Source organism: Cnephaeus nilssonii, assembly GCF_951640355.1.
Source record: "Cnephaeus nilssonii genome assembly, chromosome: 5".
Classification (NCBI taxonomy): Eukaryota; Metazoa; Chordata; class Mammalia; order Chiroptera; family Vespertilionidae; genus Cnephaeus; species Cnephaeus nilssonii.
The window spans coordinates 4,542,874-4,566,605 of NC_137076.1; the positions used below are offsets into that span (position 1 = coordinate 4,542,874).

The window sequence follows — 23,732 nt, forward strand, 5'->3', positions numbered from 1 at the left end:
CTAAATTTGAGCTTTGCTGGGTAGGGTAATCTTGGATGTAGGTTCTTGGTATTCATTACTTTGTATATTTCTTGCCACTCCCTTCTGGCCGGCAAAGTTTCTGTTGAGAAATCAGCTGACAGTCGTATGGGTGTTCCCTTGCAGGTAACTAACTGCTTTTCTCTTGCTGCCTTTAAGATTCTCTCTTTGTCTTTAACCTTTGGCATTTGAGTTATGCTGTGTCTTGGTGTGGGCCTCTTTGGGTTCCTCTTGTTTGGGACGCTCTGTGCTTCCTTTTCTTGTAAATCTATTTCTTTTACCAGGTAGGAAAAGTTTTCTGTTATTATTTCTTCAAATAGGTTTTCAATACCTTGCTCTCTCTCTTCTCCTTCTGGCACCCCCATGATGTGAATGTTGATATGCTTGAAGTTGTCCCAGAGGCTCCTTATACTATCTTCATATTTTTTGATTCTTTTTCTTTTTGCTCTTCTGATAGGGTGTTTTTTGCTTCCTCATATTCCAAATCTTTGATTTGATTCTTGAACTCCTCTACTCTATTGTTGAATCCCTGTAAATTATTCTTTATTTCAGTTAGTGCATTCTTCATTTCTGACTGGTCCTTTTTCATGTCTTTGACATTCTCACTAAGATCCGTGAAAGTCTCATGTAGATTCTTGAGTAACCTTATAACCGTGGTTTTGAACTCTGTATTTAGTAGTTTGCTTGCTTCCATTTCTTTGATTTGTGACATGTTTCTTTGTCTCCACATTTTGGCTGCTTCCCTGTGTTTGTTTCTATGTATTAGGTAGAGTGGCTATGTCTCCTGGAATTGGTAGAGTGGCCTTGTTTAGTAGGTGTCACTGTTCAGCTGGTTTTGCTGTCATTTTGTTTTGCTGCCACTGTTCAGCTGGTTTTGCTGTCATTTTGTTTTGCTCTGAAACTTCTGTAATATTCAAACTGTGTGAGCCATGCCCAAGGTCAAGCCCCTGCCTTGGGAATGGGGCGTAACTGTTTATCAGTGTGTCTTGGGTCACAGCGCATGGTCAGGCTTCATTTTTTCTCAGCTTGAGTTCATTTAAAAAAAAAAAAAGTACTGGCCTAGACTGACCTGAATTTAGCAGCTCGTTACATCATCACAGTAGCATTTCACCTGGGACCATCTGACCCACAGTAATAAACTGTAGGAGAGTCTTCTTCAGAACCTTTCATGAAGGAACTGAGAGACCATGCCTCCCAGGTAAAACACACACCAAACGTCCAGCCTAGGTCAGTCACCAGGCATGTCATTCCAGGTGGTCCAGCCTCGGTCACCACGTGGTCCAGCCTTGGTCACCACGTGTGAGGTTCCAGGTGGTGCAGCCTTGGTCACCACGGGTGAGGTTCCAGGTGGTGCAGCCTCGGTCACCACGTGTGAGGTTCCAGGTGGTCCAGCCTCGGTCACCACGGGTGAGGTTCCAGGTGGTCCAGCCTCGGTCACCACGTGTGAGATTCCAGGTGGTCCAGCCTCGGTCACCACGTGTGAGGTTCCAGGTGGTCCAGCCTCGGTCACCACGTGTGAGGTTCCAGTTGGTCCAGCCTCGGTCACCACGTGTGAGGTTCCAGGTGGTCCAGCCTCGGTCACCACGTGTGAGGTTCCAGGTGGTCAATGGCCATCCGGATAAGCTATAGACATTTTCTTCCCATGCCCGCCCCAGCGTGATTTTTAAGGGGTAGTTGCTCAAGAAGTGCAGACATGTGTGTTACTGAGGGTCTCTCCTCTGAAGCGTGCATTTGTGAGGGCCCAGCCGGTTTAGTTCTTCACATGTCTTTTATCTCAGGCTCAGCCTGTGCGTGGTGACCTAGGTCTCACAGGTGGCAACGTAGGCTAGACCACTTAGAATCTTGCACACGATGAAGTGTTTATGGCTAATTCACAAGCTACTGTTAAGTCATCTCTGCATTTGCATGAATCGATCCTGAATGTGAAAGAGATTGTTTTATGATTGGATAATCCAAAGCCACCTAACATCCTGTCAAAATGAAGGTGAACTTGGGAGTGAGGGGTGGTCAGGGGAAGAAGGAGTGAGGTCCTTGATTCATCGTGTGGCTCGCGTAGTGAAATGTACGACAGCACCAGCATGCGATGCTCTGCCGGGCAATCGCATGCTGCTCTTCTGTGGGTGCAATGGGAGCCCTGCCGACAGGAGAGGCTGTGATGACAGCTAGTGCCGAGGGCACGGTGAAATGCTTGGTCTCTAATTTCAAGCCTGGTCAGTAGACACACCAATACCCGTGCACCGCCCCCTTGAGCCATTGGTGGGAGTACAGATGTGCCTGGGAGTAGTATTCTCTTTCTTCTGATTCCATTTCACAGCAGTGTAATGGCCTACCTGGGCCCAGAGCCTGAGCTGTAGCTCAGCGTCATGAATCAGATGCCCCGGACATCCGCGGTGGCTCTGAGGCTGCCGCCCAGGGAGCACAGGCGGCCACAGATGCCAGTCTGTCTTCCATCTGCAGGTTTCGAGCTGTTTAGGTGGGTGTGTTTATTACCGTTCCCGCTCAGCACGACTCTGTATTAGTTTCAGGTGAGCAGCACAGTGGATAGACCTGCCTGCATTCCCTCCGATAAGTGCCCAAGTGCTCTCTTCTCTCTTTTTTTAAACAGTTTTAAAAAATAATTGGTTTTAGAGAGAGAGAGAGAAACATTTTGTTGTTCCACGTATTTATGCATCATTCATTGGTTGCTTCTTGTAAGTGCCCTGACTGGGGATTGAACCTGAAACCTTGGTGTATCAGGATGATGCTGCAACCAACTGCGCCACCCGGCCAGCACCTGCCCAAGTGTTTTCCAAATGAAGTCAATGCTTCCTATTTTGACGAAATGTGCCTGAGACATTCTGATAGAAAATGTTTCTAAGTTTCCCAGTTTTACTTGAAAAGCACACACACCCTCATGACTAGCGCTGGTTTAATCTCATTTTCTGCTTTAATCTATTACCCCCTCTCTTGGCCCCTGCCCCTTGCCCCCTGCCCCCAGTGTTCTTTTATCTATTCCAGAAAAATGGCCATTCAAACCCCACTTACTTTACGGTGTTCCTGTGCCTCTAAGATGAAATGAGCCCAGCTGGTGCGGCTCAGTGGTTGAACGTCGACCTATGAACCAGGAGATCACAGATTGATTCCTGGTCAGGGCACATGCCCAGGTTTCAGGTCCCAGTGTGGGGCATACAGGAGGCAGCTGATCAATGATTCTCTCTGCATTGATGTCTCTGTCTCTCCCTCTCCCTTCCGCTCTATGAAATCAATTAAAAGAAAAAGAAATAATAAGGTGTTTATTTAAAAAAGAAATAAAATGAAATGAATACATGAAGCTTTTGTATAAATTCCCTCAAATGAGAAATATGTCATTAATAGAAAATTTACCAGTTGGACCAGTGATGTGCTAAGGCAATTAAACAAAATCTTTCCTGCTCTGTGCTTAAGAAAACAATTTGGTGGCAATTTCCCAGATGGAAAATTATATTTTTTATTCCTAATTTTAAACATCACTCCAAGGCCATGTTTTTTTGACAAAGGAAACATAAATATGATTTGGTAATAAATCTCAAAAATTTCCCAAGAACAGTAGGTTAAATATTTTCCCTAGGGCTCAAGATATGAATCAAGGGATCTATTTAATCAGCTTTAAAAAAGTGATGGACAGAAAAAACAGTTACAAAGATGGAATAAGTCATTTTCCTCAAGTTGCACTTCCCTCATCCTGTGGAAGAATGGTACCCGGTGTTGTGTCGTTGGCTACTAGACGAGAGGGGTCCTCACCGTCCGCCTCCAACCAACCAACGTGGACAGGAGTTTGAAGACAATAACGTAGAGGTTTAGCCTGGCCAGTGTTGCTCAGTGGTTGAGCATTGACCAATGAACCAGGAAGTCACGGTTCAATTCCCCATCAGGGTACATGCCCAGGTTGTGGGCTCAATCCCCAGTGTGGGCGTGCAGGAGCAGCTGATCAATGATTCTCTCTCATCATTGATGTTTCTCTCTCTCTCTCCCTCTCCCCTCCTTTCTGAAATCAATAAAAAGATATTTAATTTTTTTAAAAAAATAATAAAGTAGAGGTTTATTAGTTGAGGACATGGCACCGAGCCCAGAGTCCCAGGTGAGCTGGTCTCAGACCTGACTCCCCAGGGGGTGGGGACATGGAGAAAACTCACTCCTCGCGGGACTACGGGAGTGGTGTGGGCTCTACTGACGGGTGGGCCAGGGGAGGCGTGGGTGATCGTTGCCGGGCGTCCTTCCGTCTGGTTTCGTGAGCGTGTGGTCTGTAGGGTCCTCCACGTCCACAGCCTGGGGCTGAGACACGCCTGAAGCCAAGATGCCTTTCGCTTCATGGAAACTCTGCTTCTGCGTCAGCAGACCAGGCGTGTCCTTGAGTCAGTGCGGTGCTGACCAGATGGGGTGTCCGAGGTTTGATGGTGAGGAGGGCGTGGGGGGCAGAGAGGAGGGGGTCACGTTGCAGACATGGGGTTCTGCGCGGACAGAGTTGTGGTGTCTGTCACCACCGTCAGCTCGCTGTGGCTGCCAGTTTTTAATGTAATCAGGATGCGGCAGGGGCTGTCTTACAACCACGCCCGGGGCCTGGGAGACTGCTCCTGTGCCAAGGCCCGGTCAAGGAGGTCCGGCAGCACACAGACATGTCTTAAGAATTCTTGTCCCCGACATCCTAACTGATGCGTTTCCTCTGAGCCGAAGCCTTTCTTCTGAGACAGCTTGCTGCAGGGCCACGGGTCCCTTGCAGCACGTCGGTGCAGGAAATGCCCGACTGGGAGAGAACCTTCAAGAGTCTGTCTGAGCCAGACCGACAGCATACGTGGAGCAAGAGCGCGAGGCTCTGCACAAGGACAGTTTTGCGGCTTCTTTCCTGCATTCAAAATTAAGGAGGGGCAGGCAGGTTACATGGAGTGGGGGGGCAGGGCCAGAATGGGTTACAGGGTGGTTAATAAGAGAGGGGATCGCTTCTGGGTTTCACAGGTGTTTCCCCTGCATGCACAGGTGTGTCCCCCTGCATGCACAGGTGTGTCCCCTGCATGCACAGCTGTGTTGCCTGCATGCACAGGTGTGTCCCCTGTGTGCATAGGCATGTACCCTGCATGCACAGCTGTGTTGCCTGCATGCACAGGTGTGTTCCCTGCATGTGCAGGTGTGTTTCCTGCCTGCATAGCTGTGTTTCCTGCCTGCATAGCTGTGTTGCCTGCATGCACAGGTATGTTCCCTGTGTGCACAGCTATGTTCCCTGCCTGCACAGCTGTGTTTCCTGCATGCACAGCTGTGTTACCTGTGTGTACAGGTATGTTCCCTGTGTGCACAGCTATGTTGCCTGCATGCACAGGTGTGTCACTGCATGCACAGGTGTGTCCCTGCATGCACAGCTGTGTTACATGTGTGCACAGGTATGTTCCCTGCGTGCACAGCTGAGTTGCCTGCGTGCACAGGTGTGTCACTGCATGCACAGGTGTGTCCCTGCATGCACAGCTGTGTTGCCTGCATGCACAGGAGCCATGGGCAGGGTTGGCTCAAAACCTTTCCCTAAGGAGCGGTGGGCCTGGGGTGTGACTGCCCACCAGGACCCGCCAGGTTAGGAACTTATGATTTATGACATCACCCCCTCTGCATCCATAGTTGTAGGCACATCATCTATGAAAAGCCTCTCTTCTTCTCTCTCTTCTTCTCGGGGAAGATGCAGGTTCAGAGTGACTCTTCTTTGTGAGGGAGGGCGGGAGGGGAAGGTGGCCTGGGTGTGTCTTAGGAAAGGTATTTAGGATATTAGGCACAGCTAGCACCGAATTCACATCGGGAAAGATACTTTAAGTGGCTTTATAATCTACTAGTGGCCTGGTGCATGAAATTCATGCACATTAAAAGGGGATTAATTAGAGGAAATATTTTAATATTGCTATTTGTCCTTTCTCTATAATAGAAGTGTCAGAGATGAAATAAAATTAGTAAAATGTATATGAAAATCTCCCTCCTGTCAGAGTCTGGGGTGCACTGCAGGACCCAGAGTCAAGTCCCTGGCCACCCACATGCGCCTCAAAATCACGTGAGACCCAGACCCAGCCGGCCCCTGCCCCCATTGGGCTAGATCCAGACCTGGCCAGTCCCTCCCTTGTCAAGCCCCGCCGGGCAGGGGATGTAGCCTCAGGTCCCCTGGCCCAGCGCCAGGATGGGGGGTGTGGCCTGACGTCCCCTGTCAAGCCCCACCGGGGTGGGGGATGTTGTACTCTCAGGTCCCTGCTGATTGCTCATTAAGGCTCCTTATGGGAACTTGGCTTCAGCTGTGGGTGCAGCCATCTTTGTGATGGAGTGATAGTCAATTAGCATATTCCCTCTTTATTAGATAGGATACTAATAAAAGAGTAATATTTTAATTAGACCGGACATCTTTCAGACGTCCTTCCGGGCAAAGCCACGGTGGCGGGGACCGAGGCAGAGGTGGTAAGGGGCGATCAGTTCAGCAGGGGAGGGCAGTTAGGGGTGATCAGGCAGGCACACAGAGTGGTTAGGAGCAATCAGGCAGGCAGGCAGGTGAGCGGTTAGGAGCCAGCAGTCCCGGATTGCAAGAGGGATGTCCGACTGCTGGTTTAGGCCCGATCCCTGTGGGATTTAACCTAAACCGGCAGTCAGACATCCCCCAAGGGGTCCCGGATTGGAGGGGGTGCAGGCTGGGCTGAGGAACCCTCACACACACACACACACCCTCCCCATCCCCCCCCCATGCACAATTTCCATGCACCGGGCCTCTAGTTTATCATGTGAGGTACCTAAGCATTATTTTATACTAATTATGATAGTCTCCTTTATCACATGTTTACAGGTGCCAGGCACTGACATTTTTCTCTACAGAAGCCCCCACAAGGTCAAAGGTTCATTCACTTCACGGGATCAACATCCTTTAGTTATGGTGAAAATTACATTTTCTCTATAGAAACTGATGAAACTAGAACTCCTTACATCTGTTTTTTTCCTGTGGTGGGATCTCAATGACCTTTACTGTTTAAATCTTTTAGAGAGGAACGTGATTAAAAGGTTTTATTTTTATGTTCTAACCGAGTAAAGTAGGCTTTTACAAGAAATATACTGAAGGAAGTCCTCTCCCCAGAATTACAGACTATCTCCCTGGCGGTTCCAGGGTGACCTGGCCCGGGGCCCCATGAGCAGGAGGCTCGCAGCTGCGTCTTTAGAGTCTCGCGCCTCCTTTGTGAGGATGAGGGAGGGTGTGGGCGTGAAAATGGCTGCTGGGGCGATTTCTCTCCACTCACGGATTTGATGCCTTAAAATACACTATTTAGATACAATGCTATCCTCTATGGCTTCGCTTCCTCAGTTTCCCTGTGCAAACACAGCTCGCTGTGTGGCCTCGTCAATTACTAATGGCCACGCCTCAGTTTCCTTACGTGGAGGCGGGGAGTGTAGGGCTGTTAAGGGGATTGACGGGGAGAAGTGCTTAGAACTGGAGCCAGCAGGTCAAAAAGCTGTGCATTTTACTGTTGCCCTTGCCTCTGAGATGAAAGGGACCCCAGACGCACGCGTGCGGAGTCCCTCGACCTGTCTCCCTGACCTCAAATGACTGGGTTATTTTTATGATGTTAGAGCCGCAGGTTCAAGGACAGGAGGAAGCCTGCGTCTGGCCCGCCCGGAGCCGGCGGGAGTGAGGTCAGCGCGTGTTTCTGGCCAGCCCGGCCCCGGCTGGTGCTGGTGGCATCGGCTCCTATCTGGGCCGCCCGCGGGTGCCAACCCCACTTCAAAGCGAGGCCCCTCCTATTTTTATCCCGTGGGCAGCACGCCGGGCACTGCCTCCCGAACAAAAGGTCCTCCCAGGCCTCTGACTCCTCGCAATGACAGAACAGTCCTGTCCTGGGGCCCTGGGGGTCGGCGTGTAAGCCCCGTCTGTCCTCCCCCCTCGGAGGGAGCCCGCGTTACTGCCGCCGCACAGCCGGAGGGCGAGGCCCCAGGTGAGCCCCATGCTGCCCGGAGGGGCCAGGCAGCACCCCCAGGTCAGGCGACGCCCACGGTCACGTGGTGTCCAAGGACCCTGTCTCTCAAAGGGCTCCCTTCAAATACTTTCTAAAAGTGAACTGAGCCAGGCCGGCAAGGCCCAGTGGTTGAGCGTCGACCTATAAACCGGGAGGTCACAGTTCAATTCCTGGTTGGGCACATGCCTGGGTTTCGGGCTCAATCCCCAGTAGGGGACGTGCAGAAGGCAGCCGATCCTTGATTCTCTCTCATCATTGATGTTTCTCAGTCTCTCTCTCTCCCTTCCTCTCTGAAATCAATAAAAATACATTTTTTAAAAAGTGAATTGATTTAGAACTGAAAATGTAATCTGAAAGTGAACCTAACAGGAATTAAGATGCATAGTCCGTGGCAGAGTCGGACGAGCAGCTCTGGCCACCAGCCGGCCTCTCCCCAGGCCTGGCGTGTGGACTGCGTTCTCGGGGCTGTTTAAGCAGCGTGTGCTCACGTGGCTGCCCGTGTTCTCAATAATACGACTCAGAAGTCCTGCTTCCATGCATGGTTCTCTGCCAGCAGAAATGGACAGTCCCCTCTGTTTCTTTTCTTATTTTTATTTTTTTAAATATATTTTTATTGATTTCAGAGAGGAAGGGAGAGGGAGAGAGAGAGAAAAACATCAATGATGAGAGAGAATCATTGACTGGCTGCCTCTTACACGTCCCCTACTGGGGATTGAGCCCGAAACCCAGACATGTGCCCGACCAGGAATTGAACTGTGACCTCCTGGTTCATAGGTAGATCCTCAGGCACGGAGCCACACCGGCTGGGCAGTCCCGGCTTAGATAAGAGCGCTGCCACCGAACTTCCCCAAACGCCACATGGTGGAGGAGAATTTCAGATTCACTCGGAGAAGGCAGAGGCCAGGGAATATGAGGTAGAGACTGTTTTATTAAGAGACTAGAACAAAAATGATCTAAAAATTCTCCTGACCCCTGACTCCCTGCTTGATTGTGTCTAAATAACCTCCCGGGAACATTTGCCCGATATTTAAAGATCTCGATAAAGGAATTCCAAATCTCCATGGAGAATTTGTCTAAGACTTTTCTCAAAGCAGTTTAAGCCCCTCACAGTCCCACAGACCGAAGTGCAAACCTTTCCCTCCACGTTCAAACCTCCTACCTGTTTAGAAAATGGATTCCTTTGCAACTATGGCTTCATCCTACTTGTCTCGCCAAACTTGCCTGACACGTGGTTTGGTGCGTGCATGTTGCGGGTGAGGGTGGGCAAGAGTCTTTGCGTGAGAGCCGCACCATATGCCCCTGACCTGGGGGAAGGGCTGAGTGGCCGGGCGTGGCCACACATCGTGGCGAAGCCAGCCCCGTCTCCCGGTTCTGGTGACAGAGAAATGGCCGTTCATTCCTCAGCAAACGCCAAGCACCTACTTGTCAGGCACTGTCCCAGGTCTGAGGACGACTTAGTTGGAGCTAAATTCCAGTGGGAAGAAGCAGGTAAGCAAACGAACTGAATGAAACATTTATCCTGTTAGGTGGGCGTGCGCCTAGGGGAGAAATCAAGCAGAGAGGAGGGACAGGGAATTTTGAGAGACAGAGAGACTAGCCAACGTGCGACCATGTGATGTGAGTCAGGCCCGAAGGAGAGGCAGCGGAGTCGTGGGTGCTGATGCCGGGAGGCAGCAGGGTCAGCAGGTGCAAAAGTCCTGGGGCACAGGGTGCCTGGTGAGATCATAGCAGGGAAGAGGCCAGCGCAGCCGGATCAAAGGGGCGTGGAGCCCTGGCCAGGCGGCTCAGGGGGCTGGAGTGCCGTCGGTACCCCAAAAGGCTGTGGGTTCCCTAGCCGCTCAGGGCACACGCGGGAGGCAACCTTTGCTGGAAAAAATCTCTGAGCTCCTTGTTATCAGGACGTCATTCTGCCATGGGTTGAACGTGCTCCTTTCTAAGTTTCCGTTCTGATGACGTTGAAACAACAGGTGGGAGAAAGACCAGAAAGCAAGGTTTTGTCTTTCATCCGGTGCCCTGATGCTCTGAAGTGTGTGCACTCGTGTGGTCCTTAACCCACCCAAAGGGAGTGGTGGTACGCTCTCTCTCCAGTTTTGAGCAGTGATGCCAGTCCCCTGGGCGTGCCCTCAGGAGCCTCGCCGGCGTTTCTGTGGGGTCTCGGGTCCCTTTATTATCACCCCTCAAGTCTCTGAGGTGTTAGGAGCCGGGGTGCCCTATCCGGAGACAGACCAGGGAAGGCAGGCATCACCGGGCGCCCAGGAACCTGTAGACCAAAGCTGTTCCGCCCATTGTAAGGACGGAAGGGAGGCATCCCGCACACCATGAGAGAGAGGCGAGAGCTGCATTTCTCCTTGCCACACCGAATGCCAATGCGTCTCGCAGTTCAGATCCTGTCCCGCTGGGTGGAGAGTCCCTCCTCTGATTGACCTGTGGCTGAGCTGCCACAGCGGAGCTAACGAGGGACAGTGTTGTGCGCTGCCTGCGGGCGAGGACCTCAGTGAATCACCCCTGTGCTCCCAGGCGCGCAGTCGAATGCCTGGGAATAGCAGGTGCTCAATAAAGCGTGTGCTGAGTGAGTGATGACGCCAATGCATAGGTAATGGGACGTGGAAATCAGCCCGCCCACGGTGATGACTGACACCAAGCTTGGCCCCGCCCACCCTGACCTTAGAGGGAAGAAGGCTTATTACAGGGTTACATTAGGACAAGGAGGCAAGTTTTTGCTAGGATTCAACCATCATTACTGACGTTTTAATGACTGAGAAGAGAGAAGCCAGACCCATTCTGCGGACCCCCATTCTTCTGCGTGAGCCCAGAATGAACCATCTCCGTTCTTGGCGTGCCCAGGGGGAAAAAGCAGAAACAAAACATTGGAATCAGAGATATCCTGTCAGATCCAGGTTTGCTATTCACTTTAAAGTTAATAACTTGACTGAGAAAGAAAAGCTGTTAAAACCGCTCACTGGCCCTCGCTGGTTTGGCTCAGTGGACAAAGCTTCGACCTGCGTTCTGAAGGGTCACGGGTTCGATTCTGGTCAAGAGCACATGCCCAGGTTGAAGGATCGATCCCCAGTAGGGGGCGTGCAGGAGGCAGGTGATCAATGATTCTCTCTCATCACTGATGTTTCTCTCTCTTTCTCCCTCTCCCTTCCTCTCTGAAATCAATAAAAATATATTGAAAACAACCAAAAACCGTTCATGGAATTTGAACACACTCACCAGGCAGGCAACGCTTTTTGTCCTGGAGGGGACGCTGTGGGCCGTGAAGGGGCCACCGCGCCCGGGGGCGCCCGCTGCTCCCGCCAGCCTGGCCAGCAGCCCTTGGCAGGCGGAGTGTGTGAGGCGTGCGGGCGACCAAGGCTCTGCTACCCGCTGTGCGCGGTCAGACAGAGGGAACACGCCCCCAAAGGGGAGTGTCTCAGGGACTCCAACTGTCCAAGAAACAAGGAATGCGGCCGGGCACAGGGGGGAGACGCAAACGGGACAGCGGGGAGCGCTGCCCTCAGAGACGTGGCCATCCCCACGCTTAGGAACGAGACCCCGATCCCCCCCCATCACCACAGCACGGGCAGGTCCGTGAGGAGAGGCCTGCCCTCCGCTGGCGAGTGGCGTTTGCACGTCTCAGCGCTCACGCCTGTCCCTGCTGTCGGCGGAGGGCTACGGCGAGATGCAGATTCCAAGTCACTTGAGGGAAGTTGGGCCCGGGGTCACGGTCTGCTTCCGGGTGATAGGTGTGTGCTGTGTACTTTGTGTGGGAGCACAGGGCTCAGCACCGTGGGCAGAGCGTGCAGATGTGAGGGGGGGGGGGCGGGCAGACAAGGCGGGGCTCCCGGGATGACAGGGGGTCTCGCCCAAGAGACTTGGGAGCCTCGGAGCTACGGGCTCAGGGATGGAGAGCGACCAGGAGGCCTGAGTCCAGTCCGGCCCAGAGCCCTGCGCGCGCCTAGGCAGCCGGCGGGGCCCCGCCTAGGCTCCGCGGGGACCTGCTCTTACGGGCCCACCAGCACCCAGAATAACAGTCCGTCGGCACAAACCACAGTGGATAAGACGCCCTAACATTGTCCTTGCTTCTAGGAGAGTGGACGCTCGCTGTCTCTCCCGGGAAGACCCGTCCCACCCACCGCTTCTGCGACACCTGCCTGGACGCGCCGGCCTGCTCACCGCTACCCCGCCCAGCCCGCCGCGGGGCCCGAGGGAGCGGACAGCAGACTCGCGCCCTGGGAAGCAGCAGCCGAGTCTCCTCTGGGTCTCGTGGAGGATGCCTTCCGACCCAGAGACATCCGGGACTCCGTCGTGGCCAACGTGGTCTCGGCCGCTCGCAGGAAGGTGCTCCCGGCGCCCATGGGGGGTTGGGGTGACGGGCTGCCCCACGCCCCGCAGGCCCCAACAGCCAGCGTGGGCCCGTGCGGGAGGCGAGAGTATCACGGGGCACCCCTCCCCAACAGTAGTCTCCCCACCCACTCCCAGTGGCTGCACGCCTCTTACAGGCAGCCTTCCAGGAATGATTCTCAGATGATGTCCCTGGAGACCAGATCCGAGTACTGCCTCTCGGCAGCCGAGGGCAACTACAACCCCTACCCCAAGGGGTGGAGACGCCCAACATGAGGCAGAAGGTGGGTCGTGGGCCCCCGTAACGGTCGCTTTCAGCGATGTCCCTTGGCAGGGACTCTGACTCCTGCAGTAGCTTTAGATTCACTTTGGTCATAGCATGTTCTAAGAAGTCACTTGAGGGGGTGTGTATGTTCGCACACGCGTGAGCACGGATCATGCCCGTGTCTGCTGACCCACAGAACTTCTTTGAAGAAAAAAATCCATTCTCTGTGTGGACATGCTGGCTGGTATCTAACTCATAACGCTAATCCCACTTCTCCCACGGGTAGGGGGTAGCCTAGCAACCAGAGCCCACTCAGGCCCCATGAAAGGACGCGTTTTCCTCTGCGCGGCTCGGTCCAGGGAGGAGCGAGGGAGACACGGCGCGCCGACGGCCGCGAGCAGTAGCACCGAGGACTGTGGCGGTGGGAAGTTATCCATCAGTTCAGCCAGGCAGTGATGACTACACTGAACACGAGTCCTTGGTGTTATTTTAAGCATTCCCCAGAAACATTTTTAAAAACGTAATAAAATTCAGATTATTTTGTGGAGCTGCCATATGGGCATTCTCAGAAAGAAAGGGAGATAGTTACACGTTGCCTGAGAGTAAGGCCGCTATACGTTGCAGAGGACGTGTGAGGTGAATGGTGTAATGTGTGCGGAATAGAAAGGTCTAGGTAAGGGAGGGTTTGCCTTTAATTTCCTTAAAGCCAGCGGCCTGAGACAGGGGCGTGTTCGGGGCTCAGGTGCCCTCACTGGTTAGGGGTCTAGTCTCGTATCCTCACCAGCTCTGACCCTCGAAGCTTCTCTCATTGGTAGAGTGAGCTTTGATGTGTCCATTATGCATTCTGCTGCTCATCATATAACCATGGGCTGAGCTTCAGCACAGAATGAGGTCGTCGGTGGTACTGCCTGTGTCACCAAAGGTCCGAGGGATTGTTGCTACGTGTTACATGGAGTGAGGTTGACGTGAATGAGAAAACTGCCGGTGGATTTAAGGACGTGGTGGAGGGAGGTGTCTGGCGCTCTGCAGCCAAGGCCGTGACCGTTCATTTAGTTAGAGAGCCGCGTTCCTCTGCAAAGCGGTCAGAGGCTGTTCCCAGGAGGCAGGCCGCTGCCCGGCCAGGTCCCTGACCCACCCTGTCAGCATGCCCGCTCCTCTCTGCCCGGCCACAAGCGCCGGCCAGAAGGGCACGTCAAGTATTTCCCAACAGAAGCAAGGACTGAGGGTATTCATAACAAAAAACAGTCCAAGTACTGAAAATTTTCTTAGGTATTTAAAATGATTATTTTGCTTTGTTTTACTTTTTTAAACATATATTTTCATTGAATTCAGAGAGGAAGGAAGAGGGAGAGAGAGAGAGAAACATCAGTGATGAGAGAGACTCATTGATTGGCTGCCTCCTGCACACACCCTACTAGGGATCGAGCCCCCAACCCGGGCATGTGCCCTGACCTGGCTCATGGGTTGACACGCAACCACTGAGCCACGCCGCGCCGGCTTGTTTTACTTTTTCACTCTTGGACATGTCATTATGATGGTGTCTCTCACAGAATAAAACTGTAAAGTATTTTTCCAGGGCACACGTGACGCCTGGAAGTAGAAGAAGACAAATGTGAAGAAATCGCGGTACACTCTATTGTGATGCACCCGCCTTCTTTACTTACGGAGAAAGAAGGAAGTTTTCTAAGGTTATATTGTTAAATTATCTTAGACTGATATCATGTTAATGGTCTTAAACTATGTCATTATTGATCCCTAAGAGTTTCTATGGCATCTTTGAAAAGAATGCCTGACATATTGATTAGACGGGTCAGCCAATTCTCGAGAATGCCCCACATAAAATGCGTGTCCCCGTCCGTCACACACTGTCCTGGCTGAATCGTCCGGACGGCAGTGCTTTGAGGTGTGGCTGATCCAGCGGGAGCGAGTGCTGAGCGATGAGGTCATATTGTATTGCTTTCTCTTCCCAGTTGTAGAAGTTACTTCCATTTCTCCTAGGAGCCAACACTCCAGTTCCAGACCCACGCTGATACACATGGTAAAAGTCACTAACGCTTTCACTGCCCACAGTAGAGAAGCAGGCGTGTTTTTTAAAAATAGATTTTATGTTATTATTTTTTTAAGGTTTTTCAGAGAGAAAGGAAGGGAGAGGGATAGAGAGATAGAAACATCGATGAGAAACGTCACCAAGCTGTTGCCTCCTGCACGCCCCCTGCAGGGTGTCAAGCCCGCAACCCGGGCATGTGCCCTGACCAGGAATCAAACCCGGTGACCTCGTGGTTCCTGGGTCGGCGCTCAACCACTGAGCCAGCTCGCCGGGCAGACACCTTAAACAAATGTTTTGTTATAACGCAGCCCCCAACTCCCCGCCGCCTGCAGACACCGGATCTAAGCGCCCAGGAACTAAGCTGCCCGATTTGCCCCCGACACCAGAAAAGGACACGCCAGGCAGCGAGGGGCCGCTCCACTCCCGCAGGCAGTGCACGTCTCGTGCGCTTACCACACGTCAATGTTCGAGTCATGCTTTGCAGGAGTCACTCTGGAAAGCAGGTGTCCCTGCCAGCCCTCCCACCGTGGGCTGAGAAGGCGCGAAGCGGGTCGCTCACACTCAGCCGATGGTTGAGGCCGGCCACGTGCCCCCGAGGGCGCCCCCAGACGCCTGCCCGCTGCAGCCGCCCTCCGGAGGGAGCGCCGTGAGTGCAGACCACACGGAGGAAGCCCCTCTGACCGCCGCGGGGACACCGGCGGGGAGTGCCCGTTTCCCTGGGATAAAGCAATTCCCTGAAAGTACAGGGGGCCAGGCACAGCCACACGGACCCAGCACCTCTCCTCCGCCTTGAGGCTACATGTCTGATCACCGCGTGCGTGCGACGTGTTCGTTAAGATTATTCCAGTTTTGTCCAGTATTTTGAGTTTCATAAGGGCACCACTCTAGTCCATGTATCTCTGAATGGGTCTGTTATGTGCTGGCGCCATAACTCACATGGGAAAAGGCATGTAAGCGTATTAATGAATTAAAACATTGGATAAAATGATTACATCAAGCAGGCCCAGCTATTCGCCTTAGAGAGGAACTGTAGGCACGCTTGTTTTTGAAGAGGAAGTAGATGTTCACATTTGATTTCTAGTCAGAGTAGGAGTGGCCACACGGCCCACTTTTTCATTAGAAGACTGTGTCCCTGCTCGTGAGCTGGGCAGTTCACCTGTGTTTATCCCAGACCCTGTAGCCAAAAGACGCGCACTAAATGCAGTTACGTGAGTAATAAACGGAACTTGAAAATCAGCTCAGAGGCTTTTCATTTTTCCTTACAAAGAACTGTTTTGAATCAGTCCTCACCCCAAAGAACATTTAATCTCATCTACTACATATTTTCTAAATGTTCATTTCTACAATATCCATTTCCAGACACATCAAAAGAACTTCACGCTCATTGGCAGTATTCTAACTGTAACATTTAAAAAACTTTAGAAAAGTCTTATCTTCAAATGCAAGTTAAGAGGTTTGAGATCCAAACATATTTTCATATGAGTCTTGTTATTATTTATTATTATTTTTAAATATCTTTTATTGATTTCAGAGAGGAAGGGAGAGGGAGAGGAAGAGGGAGATAGAAACATCAATGATGAGAGGGAATCATTGATCCGCTGCCTCGTGCACATCCGAGCCCCCCCCCCCGGCCCCCCAGGGATCGAGAGCAACCTGGGCATGTGCCCTGAGCGGGAATTGAACCCTGACCTCCTGGTTTATAGGTCAAACCCTGACCTCCTGGTTTATAGGTCGATGCTCAACCACTGAGCCACACCAGCCCGGCCAAGTAAGGACTGTTGTAAAGATCAACAGGACAGAAGGGTGGTCACTCCGCCCCACCTTAGGCTGGGAATGCCTTAGGAAAGCTGTCTCCCGGAGGAACCCCTGGGGCTCGGTCACTAAACTTCTCCAAGCACCAAGAGGCAGGTGGTGTTCTCTAGACGGGGGCCAACACAGCCCGAGGCAAGGGGAGCTCCAGCCGGGGTCAGAGCAGCCACGGAGAAGCCCTGAGAGCAGCCCGGTGTCCTGGCCCCTGGCCTGAAACTGGGGAAGGCACTGCCCCCACTCACCCTCACGTGGCCGTGGCCGTGGCCTTGGCGGGAGTGACGTGGCAGCAGTCAGGAGTCGCAGCAGCCAACCCCGCCCTGTCAGGTGTTGAGGCGGGGGGTGGGGGGGGCATTGCTGGTTTCTCCTCCTGTCACTCACCCCGTGCTCCTCCGGACGGACGGGCATGCAGGCAGAGGAGAGTCACGTAAGAAGGGGGGCGGGTTACCTGTTTCCCCACCACTGGGGATGGTTGGACCTTTGTGCCAGTGAAACGCCTCTGTCCTTGAACTCCGACACTCCTCTCTGGTGCCTATTTATAGCAACGACAACGCTGCCTGTTGGCAAGACAAAAGCCTGTAACTTCAGGGGTTGGTTTTTACTGGAGGGCAGGGAAGAGGAAAGAGAACACTGATGTTGTGTCAACACAAAGTTCACTGCTCAGCCAAGCCACGTCCCGCCCACCAGAAAACCACCCCCAGGCGGCCAGGTGTGTGCCCGCGGGGGGCCAGGTGTGTGCCCGCGGGGGGCCAGTGTGTGCCCGCGGGGGTGGGGGGTCAGGGGCTCAGTGACCTCTCGCCACCTCGGCCACAGTGGGCTTAAGAAAGCAAAGTGCCTGGGTCCCTCCTTTTCCATCAAAGCGAGATGAGAAAGAGCCACGACTGGACCGCTGTGGTCTCCAAGGCCGTCCCGGACCCGGAGGCATGAGCCAGCTGTGGAGGGAGTGGAGAGAGAATTTGCAACACCTTTTTGTTTCACCGTCCTCGCATCCTAACATTACTCTCTGAACAGAGCACCTCGAACGAGAGCCATTCCACGCTCAGAAAAGGGGGGCAGGAGAGAATTTTATCCAGACACATAAAACAAATGTTTTTACCGGAAATCTCCCTCCAAGCATTAAATTACCCAACTTGACATTTTCCCCAAGTTGTTGTTGTTTGACGTTATCAATGACAAGATTTGATTTTCAGCAAAGAAAAGGGGGCTTTGGTGAAGGCTCAGGATTGAATTTCTCTGACGAAGGGAAGCATCACGTTTGATCAGCCCGCGTGGCCCCCCTGCTCCGGCCTGGACTGTTCTTCTTGGTGCAATGACACCCGAGCCAATTCCGCAGTCAGGGCTGGATCCTATGTGAGCGCTTATCCCAGCCCTGCCGGCAGCAGGGGGAGCAGTGGGTCACTCACAGGCATCTGCTCTGCCCCCCCCCCCCCCCCCAAGCCAGCTGCTCAGATGGGGTCGGACCAGGATTACAGGGAAGCAGGGACTCTGGTATGGGGAAGCAGGCTGTGCAGGCGGGGTGGGGCTCCATTGTTTGGGCAACAAGGTTGTTGATCTTTCCATGAGAATGGACTGCATTCCAAGGTTGACTCCGGTCTGAGTGCGCACAACTCCCCGGCAGGTCAGACTGTCCTTTCTTGACCCAGCACAGGGCAATCATGGTTAGCAGAGCATGATGAGTACTTCCCATAACATAGCCAGTCCCCAGGATTCTACTCTTCCTAACAAAATGACTTGGAATCGGATTAAAGTGACAGAAAACTGGAACCCTCCCCTGAGGGGGAAGCTAATGGGGCTCACCCCAGTGTGCGGCCGAGCCTCTGCAGAGTTTAAGGATGAGCCCCAGGGAGGAGAGGTCACAGTCAGGGGACCCTGGACTGTCCCACCTTGGACGAGGGCACGGAAGCCCTTCGGCGGCAGTGTCCGGGAGACGGACGTGTTCGCGGATCAGCGGTCAGCAATCTGCACCGGCCCCCACTCGGTGCCGTATCAGCGCTCCCAGCCGGAAGGGACCGGGGACTGGCTGTGGCTTCGGTTCCCAGGGCGCTGGCCGGTCTAAGGAGGGGCCAGGGCAAGGTCGCGAGGACAATGACAGGATTGTCACCGAGCGCGAGGAGGACAGCAGGAACGGCCGCCCGCAGCGTGGGCTGCGGGTGCTCACAGGGGCTTCCGGGGAGAATTCACGGCCGAGCCGAGCCCATGGGCTGAGCAGCAGCGCCTGGCGGAGGCGAGGAGAGCCAAGAGCCACTGCCGACACCACGCTGCGGAGCTGGCACCAGAAAGCGGGGTCGGGGGCTCCCCTGGGGAAGGGTGAGCCGCTCTGTGGAGGGCCAGCTGCAGAGAGCACTCAGTCCCAGCTCCCCGGGCCCAGCGGCCGTGCGGATGGGAACACGAACCCTGCACTCGGAATCACATGGAATTTTCACGTCATGAATTTTCACTCTTTACAACTTGTCTTTTTTTTTTTTGCCCGGCAGGAGCAGCTCAGTTAGTTGAGCCTTGTCCTGTGCACTGAAAGGTTGCTGGTTCGATCCCCGGCCAGGGCACCTACCTGGGCACGCAGAGGGCAGCCCACGGCTGTTTCTCTTTCCCATCGATGTTTCTCTCCCTCCCTCCCTCTCTCTAAGCATGTCCTCGGTGAGGATTACAAGAACAAACGTACTGGTACATTTTTTATGTACCAGTTGAACTATTTGTAACTCACTGTTCAAAACAGGTGTTAGGTGGCATTCGGCCCGTTGGCCACGGACGGCTCCTCCCGCTGTGGGGCAGCGCCGGGCGCCCCCGAAGGGTCTCAACCAGCGACGGGCAGGAGCAGCCCCGTGGCAGGAGGTCGATCGGGCAGCACCGGGGGCGGGGTCCGAGCACAGGACAGAGGTGGACGGACGGAAGAGGACAGGCGGAGGGCTGCCCATCCCCCACGTGAGCAGGCAGGCAGCCGCCCTCGCCTCCTGGAACCCGCTGTAATGCACCGTCCACGCCAGAACCTCCCCGAGTGTCCCCACGAGGGCCCAGCCCTCCTGGGTCACTGCTCCCTCCTCCCCATCCCCCCTCTTCCTCAGCCACCACCGCCTCCACACGCAGCTGCCAGAGGCCTGTGCGGCGCTGTGCTGAGCCGGCCCGCGGCCGCTGCCCTGATTTCTGGGAAGATGACGAGGCCGGGCGAGCCCTAGGGCGACCCGACCTTTCACACGCCGCCCACGCCTGTCAGACGGTTCCAATCTCCGAGGCACTCGTTTTCCCATTGATGGGAATAACAGCCTTTTTTGTTTTTTCCTTTGCATTTGGCAGCCGAAGGGATGCCGTCTGGGAACCTGAACCGGTTAGCTTCTCTCCCGCAGCATAACACCAGAGAACATCGCATTCCAGTCACCCAGGGGGAGCTTCAGGGCTTGGTTGGCATAACCTGCCTGCCATCGGGCGGCACTGCAGAGGTTGGGGGTCAAGCGCTCTCCCAGGGCTGAGGAGGGTCCGGAGGAAGCCAGGAGACGTGGGAAGCCCCGCATGGCCCCCCAGCTCCGTCAGCGGCCCCTGTGACCAGGCACGGGGCCCTCGCCAGCCTCCCGGATCTGGGGGTGGACGCGCCGGTTTGGGCACAGCGGGACGTGGGCACGGCAGGTGGGTCTGCACCTCGCCGTGGGAACGCGTGCACAGACCAGACGGCGCGCAGTGCTGAGACGGGGAGGCTGCAGGGAGGAGTGGACGTGGGGAACAGCTCCCAGCCGGACGGCGGACAGACGCCACGTACGGGCTTCGCTGTGGGAGCGCCTCCTGAAGGAAGAGGCCCGGGAGCATAACGAAGCTGTTAGTCAGGCCTCGTCCAGGGCTAACTTCTGGGACCCCCAGCCATGCCGTGGGGGAGTCACCTTGTGACCCCGCTCCCCAGACGACGAGCGTGAGGGACACAGGGTCCCGTTCCCTCCCTGGGATGCCCCTCGGGCTGGTGGCGGATTCGGACTCAGGTCTGGGCCCTCAGCCTCCGGAGCCGGCCTGTCGTCACTGTGTCTGCCACATGGACCGCCCGGTGCCAGGAAAGGGATTACACCCCATCCCTCTAACACCGGACGGGAAGCCCGCAGCTGTCCACGCTGACGGAGTGGCTGGCCGCGCTGACACGGAGTGACCTTCCTCGCCGCCTGCCCCGCAGAACCGTCTGTCCTGGGCACCGAGACGCTGCCAGGGCACGGCCTGCACGGCCAGCCAGCGCCCGGCCACTTCAGCCGCAGGTGCCACTTCCGAAGCCACTTAGTGACCGTCCACAGCGAGCCAGGCAGGAGGACGCACCGATGCCAACGCAGTCCTGCGAGCTGAGCGGGCCGGCCCTGCGGGACGGTGGAGCGGGGACCCGAAGGGGAGGCAGGCGCAGGGCGGGCGGCCCAGCCGGAAGAGGGAGGACACGCCGGCACCGGGGAGCCACCCGAGCCTCGGTGCCCTGAGCAGGCAGCAGGCTCCCAGCCCCCACAGGAGCGAGGGCGGCGGCCTGGGCCTCATGCTGCAGCCCCCCGGAGTCGCACGCCCACATCACTGCCATTTCACCTCCCTCTTCAGTCACCTGCTCACCAGGCTTCACCTTGGGTTTGACCTTCACAGAAGAGACGGGACCCCTTTGCCCCCGGCCGCTCCTTCTCCTGCCTCCTCCTTTAGTGCCCGGCCACCAGCACCCACCCGCTGCCCAGGCCGGGACGGAGAGTCACCCTGGGTTTCTGTCACCCCACCCCTTGCTCAACAGCAGCCCCACGGACCCCCTCCCAGCTGGCATCTCTCATCACGGCATTGGATGGGGCCCGACATCCCCTCAGACAATCGGGACCGGGTCTTGCCCGCATCTCCAGTCTGCTCCTCACGCAGGCGCCAGAATAACGGTACAGAGGCCCCGGGTTGTCCCTGCTTTAAAGCCTTCAGTGGCTCCCAGCGGTTCCCAGGCTAACGCCCAAACCCTGTGAAGCCCCAGCATTTCATCTCTGCCTGCCGCTCCGCCCTCCCCCAATAGCGGCCGCTCTCCTGGGCTGGCAGACTGGTCCAGATGCTGACCGCCCAGCTCCGCGTGTGGCTCCCCGGGACGCCCGCCCCGCTGCTCTGCTGACGGCGCCTTCCACTCCACCCCTCCCCCTACCCCCCCCCCCCCCCCCCCAGCCTCAGGCCCAGGCGCACCTGCCTCAGAAGCCATCAGTGAGGATGCAGCTCCCACACACAACCGGCTGCCCTCCCTCACGCCCCTCTGCCCAGGTCGACCCGTCCAAGCAGGTGGTTCTCATGATGCCACCAGGCAGGCACAATGCCTGCCATCTGTCTGTCTGCCCCACGGACACGCCCCACGGACATGACACACGGACCCACACCTGCGTCCACCATGAGCAGGCGCTACGAGGAAATGGTGACGTGGAGGAGGTGAGTAAACCACCTCGCCCTGGCAGCTTGTTCACGACCACAAGACAAAACCGTGGCCTCTGACCACCCTCTCCCACGTGTCCCCCTCCACCCGCCCCTGAGAGTGGTGAGAGGAGACGAGGAGGGAGGAGGGAGACGCGGAGCTCTCAGGAGCAGCGCACCTGGCGCTGAGCTACGGCCAGGGACGTGCCACGTGGGCTGGCTCCCGGTCACGGGACACATGTGGATCCCGGGACGTGACCGATCCTCAGAGTGAAATGTTTGCTGTTGGGATTGAGGGAAGAGGGGCATTAGAAGCACGAGGAAAGGGAGGAGGGACGTGTGACAAAGACAAGGAACGTGACTCTGAGCCCACGTCCTCCCGGTGGTCCGTGGCCACCTGGGCTGGGATCCGTCCTCCACACCCACGCCGCTCCCCAGCGGTTCCCGCAGAGCCTTGTGGACGGAGGGGGAGGGGGCGCAGGAACAGGCAGTCAGCGTGGTGGGGTCTGCGTCCAGGGCCTGGTCCTGTCTGGGCAGGATTCACGCCTCCTGAGGCCCCAGCACAGAACAGACGGTGGGTCCCCTGCCCCTGCACGGAATTCAAACAACGCCTTCCTATTTGTCAGTGACACGTGACGTACCTGTGTGCTGAGGTCGGGATAGCGGTCCATCTAGATGCTGTCTGGTTGTATCTGGGCGAGCTGGTGTGGCTGAGTTCCCCCTCCCCAGACACGGGCTCAGGCCTGCTCCAGCATCACCCCTGCCTCACGGCACCGTGACCTGGGCGAGTCCCACACGCCGGGTCTGGTCGCTCCTCTATGAACACGGTTTCGTGTCCCTTTAATCCCCACAAGTCCACTAGAGATCGTTCTCTATCATCTTTCAAAACGATGCAACAGTTACGATGCCCTGCTGCGGCGGTCCGTCCGACATGTGTGTGCAGAGAGCGCCTGGTCTGGCGCAGGCGCGGGCACGCCTGCTTTACGCACTCCAACCCGTCCCCTCGCCGCCTGCCCTTTCCCAGCTGTTGAGTGTCTGGCGATGAGCTGAGCGGACGCCCCCGCCCCATCGAGCACAGCGTCCAAGGGGCTCGCAGTCCATCTGCTCGAAGTCCGCCCGGGGGTCTGGCCTAGAGCCTGCCCCTCCACCACTCCCTCACCTGGTGCCATAACCTCTCCATCCTGCCACTTCTTCATTTCCACAACAGCGGGTCCACGTGCCCCAGGGCCCTCCTGCCCCAGTGCAGGCCCTGGGCCTGGAGCAGAGACCGCAGGCTTAGCTGTGGGCCCGCCCTGCTAACTACCAGAAGGGAGGACAGAGTTCTCTGTCTCTTGTCTCGTGGCCCCCCCCTCGAGGGGTCCCGTTTCCTTATGTGTATCGTGCATGCATTTTTACCCGGGGACCCTGTAGGGGGATCTCCTCATCCCTGCCGGTGCCTGGGGGCACCCTCCTGGGGAGCTCTTGAGACCAATTCTCGGTGTGCTTGGTTTTGCTCCGCCCGCACAATGGGGCGCAGTCCTGTCCCTGGCTAATGGAGGGCGTGCCTCTTGCTTACTAAGCGTCCACGCGAGGCCAGCCCTGGGCTCGGTTTTCCATCCCATAAAGTTGCAAAGACACAGGTCACGCAGGTCAGGCACGCCCCCCGGGTGTCTCAGGATACTCCAGCTGGGGACACAAGCAAGGTTTTGTTTTTTGTGTGTTTTTTTTTTCAACCAACATTCAACGTTGTTTTGGCCACAGGTGGCCGGGTGGCCGGGTGGCCGGCTGCTGAGTCCAGGTGCTTGATTGGCGGGTCGGCGGGGGCTGAGATTTGTGTTCACAGAGTCGCACATTGTCCGGCTTCTCTCTCGCTGCCTTAGGTGATGAGACTCTGCTGAGAGGAAAGGGATAAAGACCAGGCAACAGGGAACCCCGGGCAGGCCCCCGGGAGTCC

At 55.6% G+C, this 23,732-nt stretch overlaps 1 protein-coding gene across 1 annotated transcript in view; it reads left to right on the plus strand.

Annotated features, from left to right (window-relative positions):
* SYNPO2 (synaptopodin 2) overlaps window positions 1-15,840 on the plus strand; it is a 153,782-nt gene extending 137,942 nt beyond the window's left edge. The window contains exon 5 of the mRNA XM_079772159.1: window positions 12,060-15,840. Coding sequence (XP_079628285.1) covers window positions 12,060-12,590 — 531 coding nt within the window. The 3' untranslated portion in view covers window positions 12,591-15,840. The remainder of the gene's footprint in view (window positions 1-12,059) is intronic.
* The last annotated feature ends 7,892 nt before the right edge of the window (window positions 15,841-23,732 follow it).